The sequence below is a fragment of the Sorex araneus genome, chromosome 11 (assembly GCF_027595985.1).
Source record: "Sorex araneus isolate mSorAra2 chromosome 11, mSorAra2.pri, whole genome shotgun sequence".
Taxonomy (NCBI): domain Eukaryota; kingdom Metazoa; phylum Chordata; class Mammalia; order Eulipotyphla; family Soricidae; genus Sorex; species Sorex araneus.
Window position 1 is genome coordinate 10,348,348 of NC_073312.1, and position 20,372 is coordinate 10,368,719.

The 20,372-nt window shown below is 43.2% G+C and overlaps 1 protein-coding gene across 3 annotated transcripts in view; it reads left to right on the plus strand.

Annotated features, from left to right (window-relative positions):
- The first annotated feature begins 557 nt into the window (after window positions 1-557).
- SHTN1 (shootin 1) overlaps window positions 558-20,372 on the plus strand; it is a 117,263-nt gene continuing 97,448 nt past the window's right edge. Inside the window, exons 1-2 of one of the 3 annotated variants that reach the window (XM_004611898.2) lie at window positions 558-967; window positions 19,979-20,031. In XM_004611898.2, the coding sequence (XP_004611955.1) occupies window positions 910-967; window positions 19,979-20,031 (111 nt within the window). In that variant the 5' untranslated portion in view covers window positions 558-909. The remainder of the gene's footprint in view (window positions 968-19,978; window positions 20,032-20,372) is intronic. The other 2 variants (XM_055119276.1, XM_055119277.1) reach the window with 2 other exon arrangements.

The window sequence follows — 20,372 nt, forward strand, 5'->3', positions numbered from 1 at the left end:
CTTCGGACGGCAGCAGCGGCGCCCTTTTTGAAGGCCTTTTACACATTCATTCATTTTTTAAAAAAAATTTTATTTGCTACCAGATGATCCGCTGGGGTCAGGCGAGCTCCACGCTGCGGGCCAGGAGTCCCGAGCCCTTCTCGGACCCAGTGCGGCGGGCGGGAGGAAGCCTGGACCACGCCCGCCTTCTCCCTCGAGGACGTCAACTCCCCCAGCTCCCATCGGGATCTGCTTTCCCAGGTGCAAAAACCTAAGCCCCCTGCGGGTGCACAGACTTCCCACTGCGCCCGCAGCGCCCACCGTGGGCGAAGTGGGAAGAAGCTGGGTGCTATCGATTGCCCATCGGGCCCAGCGGTGCCCTGGCAGCTCGTGGGGATGTAGCGTGCACAGTGAGGTTCCCACACACGCCGCCGACTACCCCCTTTCCCCCCCGCCCAAGCCTGTTTGCTACCGTCGGGGCGTCGTCACTGTGCCCCGGGGTGCAGGGGCAGTGGTGGAAGCAGAGAAAAGGGTACGCCGCAGCGCTCGCACCCGGGCGCCTCCCGCGCGTGGTCTCTGCGGAGGACCCCGAGGGACAGGGGTGCCCGCAGACCCACCCAGCTCCCAGCCCCCCCCACCCCGGGTGCCGCCCCCGCTGGCCGTTCGGTCCCCGCCCCACCCGACGGCCCGCCCCGCAGGTGAAGCGGCCGCCGACGAGGTGCGTGGGGATGATCTCACTCGCGCGCTCCGCGCCGGGAGGTGCAGGAGGAGGAGGAGGAGGAGGAGGAGGAGGAGGAGCGGGAGCAGATCCCACTTCCGGGTAGTGCAGCCACACGCCACCGGCGTCTTGCTTCTTCTTCTCCCCCCTCCCCCCCGGTGCACCCCGCGTCTCTCCCTCCTTCCCTTTTCTTCCCGGCCCCACCTGCCAAGATGAACAGCTCGGACGAGGAGAAGCAGCTGCAGCTCATCACCAGCCTGAAGGAGCAAGGTGGGCGCGCGCGGGCGCCAGGTGCGGGCAGCGGGGGGCGGGGACGGCGCCGGGCCTGCGGCTGGGCGGGAGGTGCCCCGATGCCCCGGGGACCCCTCTTAGCACCGTCCCCCCCCCCCCGCAGAGACGCGCCCTCTCCGCCCCGCGGGCCGTGGGGGGATCCCGGGAGTCGGGCCCCGCGTGCGGGCGGCGCTGCCCACCGGGCGATCGGAGGGGGGCGCGGGCACCCGGGCTGGGCGAGGCCCCGCGACCCGGGAGAGGCGGGTGGGCAGCGGGCTCTGGGAGCGGGCGCGGGGGCTGCCCGGGGGCCGGCCTGGCTCTCCGGCCCCGGCCCCGGCCCCGGCCCCACCCTTGCTGCACGTTGGCACTCACGGGCCTGCCTGCAGCGCTGCCTGGGCGCCTTTCCCAGCTTTTCATTCCGGTTTGGTCTAGTTCTTCTTTCCTTACCCAGCTAGGATTTTTTTTTTTTTTTTTTTGCCGGGCCACGATATGGTTGGTGTTCTCACTTCCCATTTTTAGCCATTTATTAGTCAGTGTGTCAACACCCCTGCCAGCCTGTGGGCTTGCCGAATTAAGACTTGGCTTTGGTCCACGGGAAAAACCAGGCCACGCACACGCCCTTCTGCACTGCCTGGTAGCTGGAGATCCCTGCTGCAATCCTCCCCCTCCCGCTCCACGCTCAAGGACAAAGCCAAAATGATGCTTAGACTTGGGCCTGCCCGTTATCAAATTTTTACATGGTGATGATTACCTTGACCCAGGGGGGTTCGGGAAGATGCATCCAGACAGAGAGGAACCGTCCGGATTTAGGAAGTCAAAAAAGAAGCACGTGCTTTGCTGTCTAACTTGCTGACCTGGCCACTGCAGAGGAAGGGGCCAGATGCGGAGTCTCATCCTTGGTGCTCGGTTTCTGCGCTTTCACTTCTCTTGGCCCAACTCACCAACTCTGTGAACTTGGAGGAACCTTTCCCATAGGTCTTGTGAAAAATGAGGTCTGACCTGCCCCTCGGCCGGAGTGAAACCTGCTGATTTCCTCAGGTGCTGACCAGTCCTCTGACCTGCTGGCCCTTGAAAACCTCATCCATACCTTTGGTTAGGGTGTGGGGATGCCTCTGAACAAACTCTGGGAGCAAATTGCCACAGGACTGTTGACTCCCTGTGCCCCTGGGGAAATTGAGGAGGACACAGTGCATTCCTCTATGGTATCTAGTATCTAGGAATTGTTGGATAAATATACTAGTGACTCTTGTCTTTCCAGGAGTTCAAAACCCTATTCTAGATTAGCCTAGAGTCACAACCTTTGGATATAGGACAAGGGTAAAATGCCTGCATATGGAGTTTCTCAAGTATTTTATTGAGGGACTAGATCCTTTTAGCGCTTTAGTTTTAATAAGGAGATAAAAACTCAATTTATATCCTAGAGTGTTGGGGATTTTGTTATTAGTAGGATCTGTCATGGCCACCAGATTTTTGGATGGATGGTCAGTTTTCAAATAATGACAAGATTTAAAAATGACTTTATTCTGTATAATTTCAAGGGTAGGTTAAGAATGTGGAAAGCCCATAAATTGTTCATATTTAATTCTGGAACTCAGTGTTTGGTTGTTTTGGATTTGAGAGTTGAGAAAAAGAAAGGATTTTTTGTTTGTTTGTTTGTTTGGGGGCCACAGCAGGTGTGCTCAGGGGCTACTTTGTGTTCAGGGGATAATTCTTAGAGGTGCTCTGGAGCCATAAATTATGTTAGGAGCGAACCACACTAGGCTATATGCAAGGCAAGCGTCTTAACCCCAGTACTTTTGCCAACCTCCTAAGGGAGGATTCTTAAGTTTCTGGTTCTTTCCCATATTGCAAAACAAGTCCACGGATGATATATTTCCTTGATTGTATCTTAAAGGTCATAAAACATACTGTGAATTTTGTTTTTTTTTTTAAAGGCGTGTTTTCATTTTTAAAGGATATTTAGTTCAGCTCAATAGGTGTTGGGATTAGATTTTTTTTTTTTATCTCACAGTATAGTTTTTATGTATCTCAAATCCAGGGTGTGTATTTGTCATGGACTGTTGACTTATTTCAAGAATATTGTATCTTGACATGAATGGGGAGGCTTGGGATTTGAGCATGATATATTGGGAGTCAATTTTGTAAGTTGACAGTATCTATGATTTATTTTTGAAAATAAACAGTTTTATTTTACTGCCTATTAACACTTAAATGATTTCATTACCCCTATTTAATGTGAGTAATAACTTTTTTTTTTTTTGCCTTTTGGGTCACACCCAGCGATGCTCAAGTGTTACTCCTGGCTCTGCACTCAGGAATTACTCCTGGTGGTGCTCGAGGACCATATGGGATGCTGGGAATCAAACCTGGGTCGGCCGTGTGTGAATAAGAACTTGACTTAAATACTCTTGACCTTTTTCAATTAAAATTTTTTTAATTAAATTTAATTTTTGTTATGGCACCATGATTAAAAAAGTTATAGTTGAGTTTTAGGCTTACAGTGTTCAAGTATCAGTCTCACCATCAATGTCAACTTCTTTCCACCTATGTCCTCAGATACACCCTTCCACCCCATCTTCACCCCTACCCTATCAACGTGCGTGCGCGAGAGTGCGCGCGCGCACACACGCACAGAGCCTGCCTTCTTAACCAGCACATCATTGACTTTGTTTATTCTAGTTAACTTTAACTTTGGTTATTCTTTTTTTTTTAAAAAAAATGATGAGTAGATGTTCATCCATCCCTTAACAAAATTTCAGAGTATCGACCATATATGAAACCCATATGCTGGGTACTGGGATATAAATAGTGAGCCAGATAGAGTATATTAGTTTATAGTCTAATAGAACCGATGTCATTATTAAAATAATTACATACAGAATTTTGTACAATTTCAGGTCTTAGAAATGCAGTCGTTGGGAGGCATGCCCCAGTAACTGTCCAGTTCACATTCCTTCATGCAGTATTTCGCTTCTCTGTATGCCAGTCAACATCAGTCAGTAGTAATCTTTACAAATTTTGACAGCCTAATAAGTTTCTTAATTTTAATCAGCCTGATGAATAAAATGGCACTTTTAATTTTTATTATTGATTATTGATAAGGTTGTTTATATATTTTTACACCGCTACTGACCATTTAGGCTTTATGATTCTTTCCAGAGGGAGTTTTCAGTCTAAAATTTGACCCCAGTCTCAAGGAGGGTGCTCCGAAAGAAGCTTCCTTATCTACTCGAAGTGGAAAGCTGACAACAGCCTCCCTTAATGTGAAGCCGTCAGTGGTGTGGTGAATACGGTTGCTTTTGACAAAAGTTGTGAAATGTAATGACGGAGTCTGTCATAATATGAACAATCTCTAATTTATACTTACCATTCCCTAAGCTCTATGTCTTATAAATCCCACCCACTTCTGAATTACTTCAAAACATTGTATGTTCCCTTCTAGTGAATGGTATAATTAGCTATATTATGTCTTTCTAGAAAGTTATATTATTGTCCCTTTAAAAAAAATTAGCCAGTGTGTGATTGCTTATGTTCAAGCAGATGTTGAGGTAATGAGGTAATTCTCCTTTTGTCTTTTTGGGGCCTTTATTTTATTGGACTGATTGACATCTTTAATGCTTCGAGAAATGGCACTTGGGATACTATTTCCGATGCATATTTCCTAGCTACTAAAGTGGACATTTCCCTTACAAAACATCGTACAATTTGCTCTTGCTCCGGAGTTCTACTAGAAAATGATAGACTTAGTTCAGCGTTTGTTTAAGGTACATGATTTTCTTTATAATTCTTTCCACCCACAAGTGTTGAATATTCATAGCCAGGCACTGTGCTAGGCATTGGAGATAAAGAGATAAATAAAATCTTGTTCCTGCTGGCTAGGAGTTCTTAGTCTGGAGATAGTGTAGACATGTAAATTTCAGTAAGATTGATTTGGTCAAATTTGGGTCTTATGCTAAACCCTTTGGCTTAAGGCCAGGGAAGGGCAGGAAAGACCTTGACTAGTGGCCCTCACCGTCCAATAGATTAGAGTAGTCATCTGAAAATTCATGGTAGTGTGTATTACTACCAGAAGGAAATCAGGCTGAGTAAAGAGAAACAACAGGTTCCCGTTAACCTGGTGTGCACCTGTCCTTTGAAGTTTGCTGAGGAAGTTTTAGAGAAAGTGATCGATTGCCACTTTGTGATAACATGATGATAACATCCACATTACGATAAGGATGTTCTGACATCAGACCAAAACAACAAATAAATGGGGCTGGAGTGATAGCACAGTGTAGGGCATTTGTCTTACATGCCGCCCGGCCAAGCCGGGTTCCATTCCCAGCATCCCATATGGTCCCCCGAGCACCGCCGGGAGTGATTCCTGAGTGCAGAGCCAGGAGTAACCCCTGAGCATCACTGGGTGTGACCCCAAAAGCAAAACAAACAAACAAAAACAAATAAATAAACAGACTCAAAGTTGTGACTTCTTCCTGGGCTAAATGCCACTAAATATTGATATCCTGGGGTGAGGTAGTAGGATTTAGAACCAGGTGCCTTCCTTTCGTCTTTAGAGCTAGTGATGAAGGTTCCATTCACCCGGAGAGATGGCTGCGCTTCTTGGCGCTGAGTCAGCCCTTTATAAAGGGTTTTGGTATTCCTTGCTTCGAGGCTAGAAAGTCACTAGAGCAGTATTTTGGCAAAGGGGACTAAAAAAAAAAAACCCATTGGCCTTGCCTATCACAGTTGATTATCAGTTAAGAACAGCTGAGGCATTGTTCATTTTTTAATCCATGTGAAGTCTGTCTGAAATAAGTGGTTGCCTTGGTGTCAGTTGCAACCTTGTCTTTGCAGCACTATTTGGTCATATGTGTGGCTAGAGGGCACATAGATACCTGTAGATTCATAAGTTAATGAAAACAAGACAGGTGGGGAGATAACTTAAAGGGCCAGAGTAGCGCATGCCCCACTTGCAAATTCTCTCAGGCACTGCATGGCCTACCCAGCCCCCGCAGGCTTTGGACTGAGTTCTCCTGAACACTGCTTGGGAGCCCTTCCCCCCAAAAAAAAGAAAACAAAAGGAGGTAAATTACCCCCCCCCATTTGTTATACTTTTGTTTGTTTGGGGGCCCTCCCCAGCAGTGCTTAGGGTTTATGCCTGGCTCTGTACTCGGGGATCACTCCTGGCAGTGTTTGGAGGGACCTTATGGTGCTGGGGATCGATTCAGGCTCAGCCACCTGCAAGGCAGGCACCTTCTCCCTGGAGCAGATCTCCATTCCCCATATGCCATAGTTTTGTAAAATTTATATTGAAATTCTTTTGCTTTTGAGATCAGACATGTGGCTTAAGTGGTAGAGTGGACGCCGTGCCTGTTTGAGGCCCTGGGTCTAATTTTGGCTGCCCTACTCAGGTATTTCTTCCACCCCAGTGGCCCCTTCGAACCTCTGTATTTTTACTTACCTTGTTTGGGCCACACCCAGCAGTGCTTAGGGCTTACTCCTGGCTCTGCAGGGATTGCTCCTGTCCGGCTTGGGGGACCATATGGGATGCCGGAAATCAAATCTGGGTCAGCTCTGTGCAAGGCAAATGCCCTATCCACTGTACTATCACTCCAACCCAACCCTTTTCTAAAAAGTCCTTTTTTCAAATTATTATTAATAAATCACCATGAGGTACAGTTGCAGACTTACAAACTTCTGTGCTTGCATTTCAGTCATATAATGGTCAAGTATCCATCCCTCCACCAGTGCCCATTTTCCAACACCAATGGTCCGAGCATCCTTTCCACCACCCCCAACCCTGTTCCCCCTACCTCGCCTCTGTGGCAGGGCATTCCCTTTTGCTTTCTCTCTCTCTTCTTTTGGGTATTGTGGTTTGCAATGCAGGTATTAAATGGCCATCATGTTCGGTCTATAGTCTGCTTTCAGGGTCCGTCTCCCATCCCAAGCGAATCCTCCTAGCACCATTTATTTGGTGATCCCTTCTCTAACTGAACTGCCTTTCCCCTCAGTATTTGAGGCCAGCTTCTAAGTTGTGGGGTAATCCTCCCAGTACTTATCTTTAATAATCTTGGGTGTTAGTCTCCCATTCTGTTACTTCATATTCCACAAATGAGTGCATTTTTTTTTTTTTGCTTTTTGGGTCACACCTGGTGATGCACAGGGGTTACTCCTGGCTCTGCACTCAGGAATCACTCCTGGCGGTGCTCAGGGGACCATATGGGATGCTGGGAGTCGAACCCAGGTTGGCTGCATGCAAGGCAAACGCCCTACCCTCTGTGCCATTTCTCCAGCCCCGAGTGCAATTTTTCTACATTGGTCCCTCTCTTTCTGACTCATTTCACTTAACATGATACTTTCCATGTTGATCCATCTATATGCAAATTTCATCTTTTCTAATAGCTGCATAATATTCCATTTGCGTAGATGTACCAGTGTTTCTTTAGCCAGTCATTTGTTCTCTGGCACTCGGGTTTTTTCCAGATTCTGGCTATTGTGAACAGTGCAGCAATGAACATACAAGTGAAGATGTCATTTGTACTATACTTTTTTTGCATCTTCTGGGTATATTCCCAGAAGTGGTATTGCTGGGTCAAATGGGAGCTCAATTTCTAATTTTTTAGGAGCATCCATATTGTTTTCCAAAAGGGCTGAACCAGTCGGCATTCCCACCAGCAGTGAAGAAGAGTCCCTTTCTCCCCACTTCCACGCCAACACCAGTTGCTTTTGTTCTTTTGAATGTGGGTCAGTCTCTGTGGTGTGAGGTGACATCTCATTTGTAGTTTTGATCTGCATCTCCCTGATGATTAGTCACGAAGAGCATTTTTTTTCATGTGCCTTAAAAAGCCCACCTTTCTTTCTTTCTTTCTTTCTTTCTTTCTTTCTTTCTTTCTTTCTTTCTTTCTTTCTTTCTTTCTTTCTTTCTTTCTTTCTTTCTTTCTTTCTTTCTTTCCTTCTTCTTTTTCTCTTTCCTTTTTTTTTCTTTATCATACCCAGTGGGGAGGAGGAGGAAGGTGACTTATGGTCACTCCTAGATGTGGTCCATGGCTGCGAAGTGCTGCTGTGTGGCTCAGTGCTAGGTCACGCAGTGTTTGTATTAAGGGGCCATGAAGGCAGTGCTGGGGGACCCTGGGGTGCTGAGGATTAAACCCAGAGCCTTGTACATTCTAGGCACGTGATCTGTCACTTGAGTATCTCCCCAGCCTAAAGTATTTGCCTCTGTTGAAAAAAGAAGTACACAAAGCATAAATGAATGTTGCAGTGAGATTTTTTTTAAGTACTTATGGGGTTTGACATGTTTCCACCATTATATTGTTAGAATGTTAGAATTTTTATTTAAAAACTACAGAATAGTTTTATTACTTCTAAAGTTCCCCCTCTTGCCTCTCTCTTACTTCTTTGCTCCTTTTTTCTGCCTGAAATGGCCACCACCACTACTGATCTTTTTATTCTCCCCTCCCCTACCTTATGGCAGGTACTTTTCCTCTCTCTCTCTCTCTCTCTCTCTCTCTCTCTCTCTCTCTCTCTCTCTCTGGCATTATGGTTTGCAATATAGATACTGAAAGGTTATCATGTATATCCGTTTACTTACTTTCAACACTCAGGTCTTGTCCAGAGTGATCACTTCCAACTATTATTGTCATCCTGGTCACTTCTCTATCCCAATTATCACTGATCTTTTTACTGGTTGCATAGTTTGGCCTTTTCCAGAATGTCATATTGTTGGAACTATACTTTTATGTAGTGCCTTTAGATTGGCTTTTTCCTTTTTAATTTTTTTTTTTTTATTGAATCACCGTGAAAAAAGTTACAAAGCTTTCAGGTTCAAGTCTCAGTCACTCAATGATCAGACCCCCATCCCTTCACCAGTGCACATGTTCCACCACCAAGAACCCCAGTATACCCCCCTTCCAGCGCCCCCCACCTCTGTGGCTAATGATCTTCACTTTATTCTCTCTATACTTTTAATACGTTCGATATTTCAACAGAAAACTATTATTTAGAATTTTCCCCCAGCAATCAAACCTGCTGAAAAGGTATCATTTGATAATTTGTTTCCTATTGCTGAGAATGAAGAGTATACGAGCTCACGATCTCCTGCGCATCATGTCACTGCAAGCTCATACCTCTGGGTAGTGGGTTCTAGAAGATGGCCGTCACCACATGGGTGCCGCCGCCGTCACTGCCGCCACCCCCGCCGAAAGAAACAGTTGAGAGAGAAAAAACTTTCCCCTCCTGGGGTGGCATGGAGTTGTGGCTCAGTTCACAGTCTAGATGCATTTCTTTAAGAAGCCGCAGGGTGCCAAAAGTGGTTAGTAGCCCTCCAGGATCATGGTCTTTAAGGAGAGATTGGCTTATATATATGTATATATATATATATATATATATATATATATATATACACACACACACACACACACACATATATATATATATATATATATATATATATATATATATATATACTTAGTAATGGGCATTTGAGTTTTCTTCACCTTTATGTGACTTGATAGTGGTTTTATTTTTTTGTATCCCTGGATCATAGCCTCATTGTATGCCTATATCATAGTTTATCCATTCACCTGTTGATGAAGATCACAGTTGCTTCCAAGTTTTGGCAATCACGAATAAAGCCAGTCCCAACAGTCATCGTAAGGTATGGGGCATGCGAATACTTCTGCCCTCTGGTGATTAGGTGAGCCTGTGCCTCAGGACTGTGACTTTCACCAGTCCCTCCCAGTTTTGTCTTACCTTCTTAAGTGAGACTGGAAGAGACTGGAATTGAATGTTTACTTCCTGGAAGGAAGGCTGGAAGCATCTGGAACTGAGTGTTACTTTCCCCCCAGTCAAGCTCTGCTGAAATAACTTCTCTGGAAGGCAATCTTCAAAATGGCCATTTCCCCCTCTCCTTGCCAAGAGGATGAGGGACATTTTCTCTGATTTGACTATAAGAACCTATTAGCACCCCTAGAGATAAAACTCCCAACAGTTTGGAAGCCATTGATCGATCGATTGATTGATTGATTGATTGTATCCTCGACCAGCACCCTTCCAGTACAGTATGTGTAGACACCTTTTCTTCCACCAAAACTAAAAATTCATTAGAACAGAACCTCCAGCAGTTTGTGGATTCCAAAAGAGATTTTTATGTCTTGGTAGTGGTTCATGAAGAGGTTATCCGTCCTGGGATGGGATTTCTGCTCTAGGAAGTTGTGACTCTCTATTCTGCCTCTTTGGAATGTCATTTGTTCCATGACCTCAATTCTCCAAACGAATTTAAGAAGAGTTGTTGCTTTTCTGTTCCTTCAACACTGTTTTCGTCCTTGTGACGATGGCAGTGTTGACTTTTAAAAGCTTCTGTGAGAACAGAAACCAGGCTTATATATGTATTTTCAAATTATTCAGCTTTCGTCCTTTCTGTTGTTTAATTTCAAATCATCCATATCGTTGTTTTTCCTTTTTGAGATTACTTCTTAAAGTATTATTAATTCATTAGTACCAAACTGCATGTACCACTGAGTCATGAATGGATTTGAGGTTTTTCATAATTTCTTTTCAAATGTAAAATCTCTCGTCTTTGTTTGCTGACGAGGTTTTCCATTAATGTTTTCCTCGCTTTTCTCATGCTTTAATTAGCGTGTGAGGTATGAACAACTTCTTTCTACTCTGATTTTAAGAGCAGGGCCCAGTGGGATGTTGCAGAAGAGAACAGTGTCCTAATTGAGCAGTGTCTCTTCTGACTCAAGCCCTGTTCTTTAGGAGTAAGAGGTATTTCAAGGCTCTGTGATTCTCAGAGACGCGCTCTCAGTGGATGAGAGGGTATATTAGAAGATCTCGTGATGCCGTGTTTTTTCTCGCCATATCTGATAAACGCTTAGTTTTCATTAAGTATGCTCTTGTAACATATGGGGTGAGAGGGGAGACGGGAGTCTCTTTTACAATTTGTTTATATGAAGTCCTAGATCTGTTTTTCTTGTCCTTTAACTTTGTTCTCACTTAACACACTTTTTTTTTTCAAGTTCCTCCTAAATGTCAGGCACTGTGCCAGATGTGGGCATCTGGAAGCAGAAATCTATAGTCCTTACCCTGTTACTGGCACAATATTGGCACATTCCACATGGTTATGCTCAATAACTACTTTTTTTTTTCTATCAAGTTACTTTGGGAGTCAGTTGATTTGTTCTGCCTCAACTGTTTCCTACTGTTGGATCTGGCTTCTCTAGGGTTTGTGTCTTCATCTGTAAAACTGGGATGTCTGGCTTAACGGCGCTGCTCTTAATTGGCTTCACAGATACATATTTGCCATTCATTCATCATCCATTTGGTTCACTCTGGGCTTGGTATTCTGCTGGACATAAGGTTTATAGCAATGAATTGGGGGAGGTAAAAGACAAGAAAACAGCCCCATGCTGAGATTAATTGTTAATTGTAAAGGCTCTGTTAGACCTATATGAACAGTGCACTCTGGTGGCTTATTATAAACACACGGGCTGCTTCTCATATGTAGTGTACAGGGAGGGTTTCTTAAAAGAAGTGACATAGTGGGACATAGTGCCTGAGCACACCATAGTCTCGGTTCTCTCATTCAACTGGAAGGCCCGATTGACTGAGAATTACCAGGAGTGGACCCCGTACCCATTGAGCACTACCTACCCCCCGTCACCCCCAATTTTCTTAATTTTTTTCAGGCCATATCCAGTGGTGCTCAGGGCTTATTCCTGGTGCTGTGCTCAGTGGTCACTCCTGGTGATACTAAGGGGACTGTATGTGGTGCCAAGGGATTGAACTGGGGTTGACTGTGTGCAATACAAGCCCTTTGATCCCTCCCTCCCAATTTTTTAAAAATTAAATTGTTGCAGGCAGAAGGGAAACTATTTGTATAAGTATCTGGGTTTTAAAGGTCTTGTGTGTGTTGGGGGGAAAACACCCCTAAAACAAACAGGCAAGTAAGATACTTGCCTGGCACATGGCCGACCTGGGTTTGGTCCCTGGCACCTCATTTTGGTCTCCTGAACCCAGAGCCAGAAGTAAGCTGTCAGTGCAGTCTCTGTGTGACCCCCCAAACCAAAACCAAACAACAAAGATACAAAAAACCGAAAGGTTTCCAGGGTTCTCAAGTGGTCTCTGAGGGAGAACTCTGTGTGTGTGTGTGTGTGTGTGTGTGTGTGTGTGTGTGTGTGTGTGTGTGTGTGTGTGTGTGTGTGTGGAGAAGCAGGTTTCCAGGTTGTAATGCCAAGTCTAAGTACAGGAGAATGAAATAGCCAACTTCTTGTTAACTACCTGCCTTATAAAGAGAATTTGGGACAGAGGGAAATAAGAGGCGAGTGCTTCACCGTTACTGAGTATCAGAATTAGGCGCTGGGTCCTGGCAGAGGAAAGGAGGTGAAACAGGCAGTTTTATGAGAACTGAGCAGTTGGGTGATATTTGGGAGATGGGAGAAGTGGGACATCCAGACATTCTCGTGGTGACCTGGTAGACAAGGACATCAGGGAAATAAGGTCCTGCAGAGAGGAGTAGGAAGTTTGGGTGAAAGAGGGTTGATACATTCGCATCTAACATGTTGGGCTTGAAGTGCTTGCAGGCTGTCTGCATGGGATTCCAGAACAGTACTGCCCAGTAGAACTTGGTGTTGTAATAGAAACCATCTGTGTCCACTACAGAAGCCACCAGCCACATGCAACTAATAAGAACTTGAAATGTGGCTGATACAACTGAAAATTTGAATTTGAATTTAATTTTTATTAATTTTTAATGAAATTATAATAGCACCGTAGCACTGTCTTCCCGTTGTTCATCGATTTGTTCCAGCGGGCACCAGTAACATCTCCATTGTGAGACTTCTTGTTACTGTTTTTGGCATATCGAATACGCCACGGGTAGCTTGCCAGGCTCTGCCATGCGGGTGGGATACTTTCAGTATCTTGCCCTCGGGATACTTCTTACTCTTGGTAAGAAGCCCTCACCTCTTGCTGGGATCTCCAAGAGGGATGGAGGAATTGAACCCAGGTTGGCCGTGTGCAAGGCAAATGCCCTAACAGCAAATGCCCTAAATATTACATTAAATATTTAATGTAATATTTTAATACATTAAAATATTTTAAAAACCATAATCAAGACAGATTTTATACTGGCCACCAAGCTAGCTTACCAACTTACAAATTTTTAATTGTCCTCTTGTCAATAAATATATGTATATACACACACATAACAAAGCTCCAATATTAAAATTGATAAATATAAAAGTAAATTTTTGTTTGTTTTGGGGCCGTACCTGGCAGTGTTCAGGGCTTACTCTTCACTCTGCACTCAGGGATCACTCCTGGTGGTCTTGGGGAACCACATGGGATGCCTGGAATAGGACCTAGTCAGCCATGCACAGTGCAAATGCCCTACCTACTGTACTATCACTCCAGCCCTCAAGATAAATTTTTTATGTGAAAATTGTTGTGTCTCATCATGTTAAGTCTTTGTCTAAAAATCTAAAAATTTATTTTAAATAAAAATGTACTAAGAGTTTATTATAAATAAAAAAGAAATTTTACTAACTTAAATGAAAATAGTCATATGTATGTAGCTAAGGGCTACTGTATTGGGCAGTGAGATCTAAAGAATTGATTAGAAATGATTGGAGTGAATGCTAGATAGAAGGTGATTTATCTGCCAATACTGAGAGGTTTCCAGGGTTGTTAGATTCTTCAGTGCCAAAGGTGGAATATTTCCAGGCAAACTGATTGTTGTTTACCCCAATCGGTGTTGTTGACCTAGAGTTATGAACTTTAGTTGTTATGTTTCTGAAAAAACTAAGACTACTTGTTGCTTCCTGGGCTATGTTATCATTTGCAGCTTGGAAAGAAAACTCTTTTTTTTTTTTCTTTTTGGGTCACACCCAGCAGTGTACAGGGGTTACTCCTGGTTCTGCACTCAGGAATTACTCCTGGCGGTGCTCAGGGGACCATATGGGATGCTGGGAATTGAACCTGGGTCGGCCGCATGCAAGGCAAATGCCTTACCTGCTGTGCTATCGCTCCAGCCCCGAGAAGAAAACTCTTGAAATAGAAAACCAGCTTGATTCTAAACATCTTAGAACTTCACCCTGAAAACTTCACCTGAGACAACTTAGGTGAAAAACTTGGGTTGGTGATGGGTGGAGATGGGGCTAGATGTGTGTCTCGATTTCAAAGCTCCCCTTTGACTCAAATGTACAGCCAGAAACAAGAAGTTCAACTCTAAGCATTGCTTCTACTCCTTCGCCATCTTCCCTTTAGCACAACAAGCTGTAGCTCATCTTCTCCTCCCTTTATTTGGTACCCACATTTCACAAATTTTTCTAGCCTGTCATCTGTCAGGCCATTTGGAACAAAAGTTATCCTGGGACTGAGGACAGTAGATAGCAGTTTAATGCTCTCAATCTCAAACAAAATTATTTTGTTTTGGGGGCTAGAGTGATAGCATAGCGGATAGGGCCACAGTGGATAGGGCGTTTGCCTTACACCGGGGCCGACCCGGATTTGATTTCTAGCATCCCATATGGTTCCCCGAGTACCACCAGGAGTAATTCTTGAGTGCATGAGCCAGGAGTACCCCTGTGCATCGCCAGTGTGACCCAAAAAGCAAAAAAGAAAAAAGAAAAAAAAACCTGAAAATTATTTTGTTTTGTTTTTGGATCACACCCAGTGATGCTCAGGGGCCAACAAAGCATACAAAGTAGCTCTTCTGTCCCCCAACCCTGAAACAAAACTTGATATTCTTTGATGCATCATTACTAATAAACCTGGCTTACATGTCTTCAATACTTGATATGCCTGAATCTTATATATGTTACCTCACTCTCAATAGCTACATGTGAGAGATGTGTATTTATTTATTTATTTATTTATATATTTATTTTCTATTTTCTAGGTGAGAACTAAGAGGCTCGGAGAGATTAAATAACTTGCCTGAGATCCTCTGGTTAATAAGTGCTCAGTCTGGCTAAGGCTAAACATTTTAGTTGTTGTTTCATGTGACTTATAACTGTTGTATCTGTAAATTCAAGAGAAGTATTCCATCCTTTCTGATGAAAGAGAACTGGTCAACACCTAGGTTCTTTTACATTAGTTAAATAAAGTTTTGGAGGATTTCTTTTTCAAACTGTGCATCATTTCTGAAACAATCAGGTGAAGTCACTTGAGGTTTTGTGAGTTTTGTCAAGTTTGAGGTTACTGAAACTCGCCACAAAGTGGAAGGGGGAGTGCAGTTAGGACAGAGAAGGGACCACTATGACAGTCTTAGTTGGAAATTATCATACTGGACAAGGACAGAAAGGAGTAAAGTGATATGTACTGAAAGGATTAAAGTGATATGAATGCACTTTGAGTAACAATATGGCAAACCATAGTGCCTATAAGTAAAATGGGAGGGAATGAGAGAGAGAGAGAGCGTGTGAGTGCCATAGAGGCAGGCTGTGGGGGGGTGAGGTAGGTGGGAGGGAAACTGAGGACATTGGTGGCAGGAAATGTGCACTGGTGAAGTGATGAGTGCTAAAACATTGTTTAACAGAAACTCAGTCACGAACAGCTTTATAACTGCTCTGTAACTGTATATCTCATAGTGATTCAATAAGAAATATTTTTTTATTAAAAAATTCAGAAAATTAAAAACAGATTAAGTTTACCTGTATTTACCTTGATGTGGATGTGTGTGTGTGTGTGTGTGTGTGTGTGTCTGTGTCTGTGTGTGTGTGGTATATAAATATTGTTAGGGCAGTGAGTTTGAGGATTGTTTTTTTTTTAAACTTCAAAGAAATCAAACATATGAGTAAACATTTTCTTTTTACAAAATGTTTTTTGGTGGGCTGGAGCAATAGCACAGCAGGTAGAGCATTTGCCTTGCACGTGGCGGACCCTGGTTCGGTTTCCCAGCATCCCACATGGTCCCCTAAGCACCGCTAGGGGTAACTCCTGAGTGCAGAGCCAGGAGAAGTAACCCCTGTACATTGCGGGTACAGGCTCCCCCCCCCCAAAAAAAGTTTTTTGGGAGGGGGTGGGCCACATTTGACAGTGCTCAGGCTTACTACTAACTCTGTACTCAGGGGTCACTCTTGGTCGTGTTTGGCCCGCCTGTATGAGTGCGGGGGATTGAGCCTGGGTTTGCCACGTGGAGGCAAGTGTCCCGACTGCTGCACGATCCCTCCTGCTCCCGAAACGTTTTCTTTCATACTTTGTTCCCCTCGTGCTTCCTTCCTGATGCCAGATGGTCGAATTCTTCCTATAGTTTTCCTTTCCTGTCCCTGTTCCTGCCTTTTATTATTTTTTAAAAAGTTGCACACAGTTACAAGACCTATTTTCTGTGCTTTCCATTAAGATCTGATAGGTAAAAGGTTCTTAATTAATGCTTTTCATAAAGACTCAGTAATTGGAAGTCTGCATTGTTTCATCTGGAGTCTATTGGCAATATAATGAAGAATAGTATAGCATTTTAAAAAAGCCTTCACAGCCTTTATCCAGCGTTCTAAATAGAAAAATATATTGTTTGCTTTGTGTATTTGTAAAGTAAGTCATAATAAAGAATAGAGTCTTAAATCTATTTTGATTTTTGATTTTCCAATTTTATCTACTGGTAATTTAAAATGTTAAGTCAACTAAATTTTAGTCTCATGATAATGTTGTGTTTCAAAATAATATTTAAAAAATAGTAAGATTTGTGATCATCACCATAGATAACCTAATGGCTAAATGTTTATATATCCATATGTATATGTATAAAAAATGTGTACATATATACATGTACACATACATAGACACACATGTGCACACACACATACATATGCACATAATTTGTTTTTGTGGCAGGAATTGAACCCAGGGCTTTGAAGCTATTTCCTTATCCCAATGCATATTTTTCAGATCTCTTAGCTCTTGTTTCTTTCTGTTAAAAAGGAATGGGATAATATTATTATGATTTTATTTTATTTTAATTTAATTTAATTTAATTAATTAATTAATTTATTTTTTGCTTTTTGGGTCACACCCAGCGATGCTCAGGGGTTACTCCTGGCTTTGCACTCAGGAATTACTCCTGGTGGTGCTTGGGGGACCATATGGGATGCCGAGGATCGAACCCGGGTCGGCCGCGTGCAAGGCAAACGCCCTACCCGCTGTGCTATCGCTCCAGCCCCTATTATTATGATTTTAGGACCAAGGACAATTTGATTTTTAGTCACTGGTTGGAGTACATATGGTAGTAGACCTAGTATGCAAAGGGCTTTATTCAGTGTTTAGTCAAGGGAGATGGAGATAGAGCCTAGGCCGCCTGTATCCATTCCAACCTATTAAGCTATTTCTCCCATCCAAAAATAAGATTACTTTTAGGGCCAGAATTATGTATAGCAGGAAAGATGTTTGCCTTGCATGCATCCCACATGGTCTCTTGACCACTGCCAGGAGTGGTCCCTGAGTGCAGAGTCAGCTCTGAGCACCCCGTGGGTGTAAACACAAACAGACCAAAAAAAAAAAGTAATTATTTTTAAAAAGCTGTATCTTTGCATATATACATTCAGCTATCTTGTGGGTAGTCTAATTTTGTGGGGTATGGCTTCAATAAAATTGTTTATTTTTATTGAGATGATTATGAGTGCTAATAAAGCTTCTGGGCACGATAAAACCCAATAAATATTTGTTTATTTGAATTAGTGACTTATTAGAAGAATACCAAATTATGGATTTTCACAGATATATGTACTCCTGTGTCCAGCCTTCTACACAGTAGCCAGGAGTTGGAATGCAACCTAAGTGTCCATCTGCATATAACTGGAGATGAATACTTACAAGGGAATATTGCTCATTTATAAGAAAGATGAAGTCTTGTTATTAACAACAAGATGGGTGAGTCTAGAGAGTCCTATGCTAAGTGAAATAAGTCGGATGGGGAACGACAACCACCATATGATTTCGCTCATGTGGAAGAAATGCAAAACAAATAAACAAACAAAGTTCTTGGATTATGAAAACAAAAACACTGATTATCAGAAGGAAGAGGGCAAGGAGCCATAGGAATAGCTGGTTGAAACGGTGAATCGTATGAGGAAACATGGTTAGGAGACCTTGGAGGCAAATGTGTGGTCGTGGACAGTAGATGCTTCTGATGCTGTATACCTGGAACTTGTTTTTATACTGTTATAAGCCAGCGTAGCTTTAATCCAGAAACTGGGCAAATGGGGTAGGGCCATATCTGGCAGTGCTCGGGGACTGGTTTTGTTGGCAGGGGACTGTATGCAGGGCTGGGCATTGAACCAGGGGTCAGGCTAGTGCATTCACTCGTGTACAATTTCTCTGGCCCGCAAATAAAGTTGTTTTAAGGTGAATTGCATTTTGAGTTTTTGATCCTATCGTTTCAGTAATTATTCCAGAGCCCAGGGATGATTATTAGAAGAAACAAAGTGCAGACTTTATCCTGTCAATTGTCTTTTTTCGGGAAGCTATTTCTGCACCAGAGATTAGAACATGAGTTTAGAATACTTTTAGATTAATAACCAGAGTATTTTTGGATTATTCTTAGAAATAAGCTGTTTTTTAAAAGGAAAACTGAGCTCTTCGTAGAGTAGTCTCATTTAAGTTCTTTTAAATAAAAGTATAAAAACATAGTCTAAGTATTCCCTGGATCTCCGGTATTAGTCGAGCTGTTGGTCTGTGTGTGAGCACAGTTCTGTGAGGCCACCTTGCTACTGTTCATCTCTGATCTGAGATTATTTCCTCTTTCTTCTTATCTCTCTCTCTCTCTTTCTTTTCTTTCTTTCTTTCTTTCTTTCTTTCTTTCTTTCTTTCTTTCTTTCTTTCTTTCTTTCTTTCTTTCTTTCTTTCTTTCTTTCTTTCTTTCTCCCCTTCCTTCCTTCCTTCCTTCCTTCCTTCCTTCCTTCCTTCCTTCCTTCCTTCCTTCCTTCCTTCCTTCCTTCCTTCCTTCCTTCCTTCCTTCCCTTCCTTCTTTTTTCTTTCTTTCTCCCCTTCCTTCCTTCCTTCCTTCCTTCCTTCCTTCCTTCCTTCCTTCCTTCCTTCCTTCCTTCCTTCCTTCCTTCCTTCCTTCCTTCTTTCTTTCTTTCTCCCCTTCCTTTCTTCCTTCTTTCTTTCTCCCTTTCTTTCTCCCTTTCTTTCTCCCTTTCTTTCTCCCTTTCTTTCTCCCTTTCTTTCTCTCTTTCTTTCTCTCTTTCTCTCTTTCTTTCTCTCTTTCTTTCTTTCTTTCTTTCTTTCTTTCTTTCTTTCTTTCTTTCTTTCTTTCTTTCTTTCTTTCTTTCTTTCTTTCTTTCTTTCTTTCTTTCTTTCTTTCTTTCTTTCTTTCTTTCTTTCTTCCTTCCTTCCTTCCTTCCTTTTCTCCAAACATCGCATTCTCAACTGGGAGGATACCTTCAAATGGTTCTTTGGGGAAAAGATAAGTGTGAGTGAGCAGGTTACTGTATTTTTTCCTATAATGAAGGGTTTTAAGTCCTCTGCTCTTTCCAACATGGTTGGAAATATTTGAAAATAGTTCACACATTTTGCCAAGCTAATTAAATGAATCAAACTGTTATCTATTATAGCTTGTTGATTGTACACTGTCCCCCCAACTTAGCTCTCAATGGAATGCTCAGTGCTGAAACTTTTTGCTGTGCGAATAGGCAAATATGTGACATGGAGTGGAATGTGTGAGCTCACCTTCGTTTACTGAAGGCTCTTCTAACATAAAAATTTTAAAAGATTACAACCCTTCTCCCCCCACCCCATCTTCTTTCACAACATCAAAGAGAAATAAGTGCCTTGTCCAGGTCACTTGTGGGTCATCCATCTTCCTCCCTCCGGACCTAGGGAGAACCGAAATTCCCACCTTGGTGGGCTCACATCTGCTTTGGTCTCTTTTCCTTCCGTGCTCTTAAAAGCAGAAGTTCCGCCCGAGGCCTCTTCTCTGCCTCACCCCCACCCTAGCTAGTCCTCAACTGGAATTAGTTGGATTCTTTGGTTCCCTGTAGTAAACTTTTGATAGTGTGATAATTTGCTTTCTTTTCTTTTTTTTTTCTCCCTTTTTAGCAATAGGCGACTATGAAGACCTTAGAGCAGAGAACCAGAAAACAAAGGAGAAGGTTTGTACTTTACCCTTTTTTCCCCCCTTTCTTACTTGTGTAAAAAGCCTGAACTGCGTCGTGCATTGTTCTGCCACCAATTTCAGTTAAATGCGAATGAGAGGGTTTTTTTTTTTTTCCCTTCTTTTTTTCCCCTCCTGCTTGTGTGGTTCAAGCTAATATCAACTCCAGGCACCAGATGGTAAAGAATAGCAGGCATGCCCAGTGGGCGCTGCTCTCTGAGATTAACTGCATGGCTAAATGTGCAGCAAGCACCAGGCCGAGCAACTCAAGCCCCCAAGAACTGCACTTTCCCCCAATAGTTAGAAGTGGGATTTTGGGGATGGAATCCAAGGCCTGAG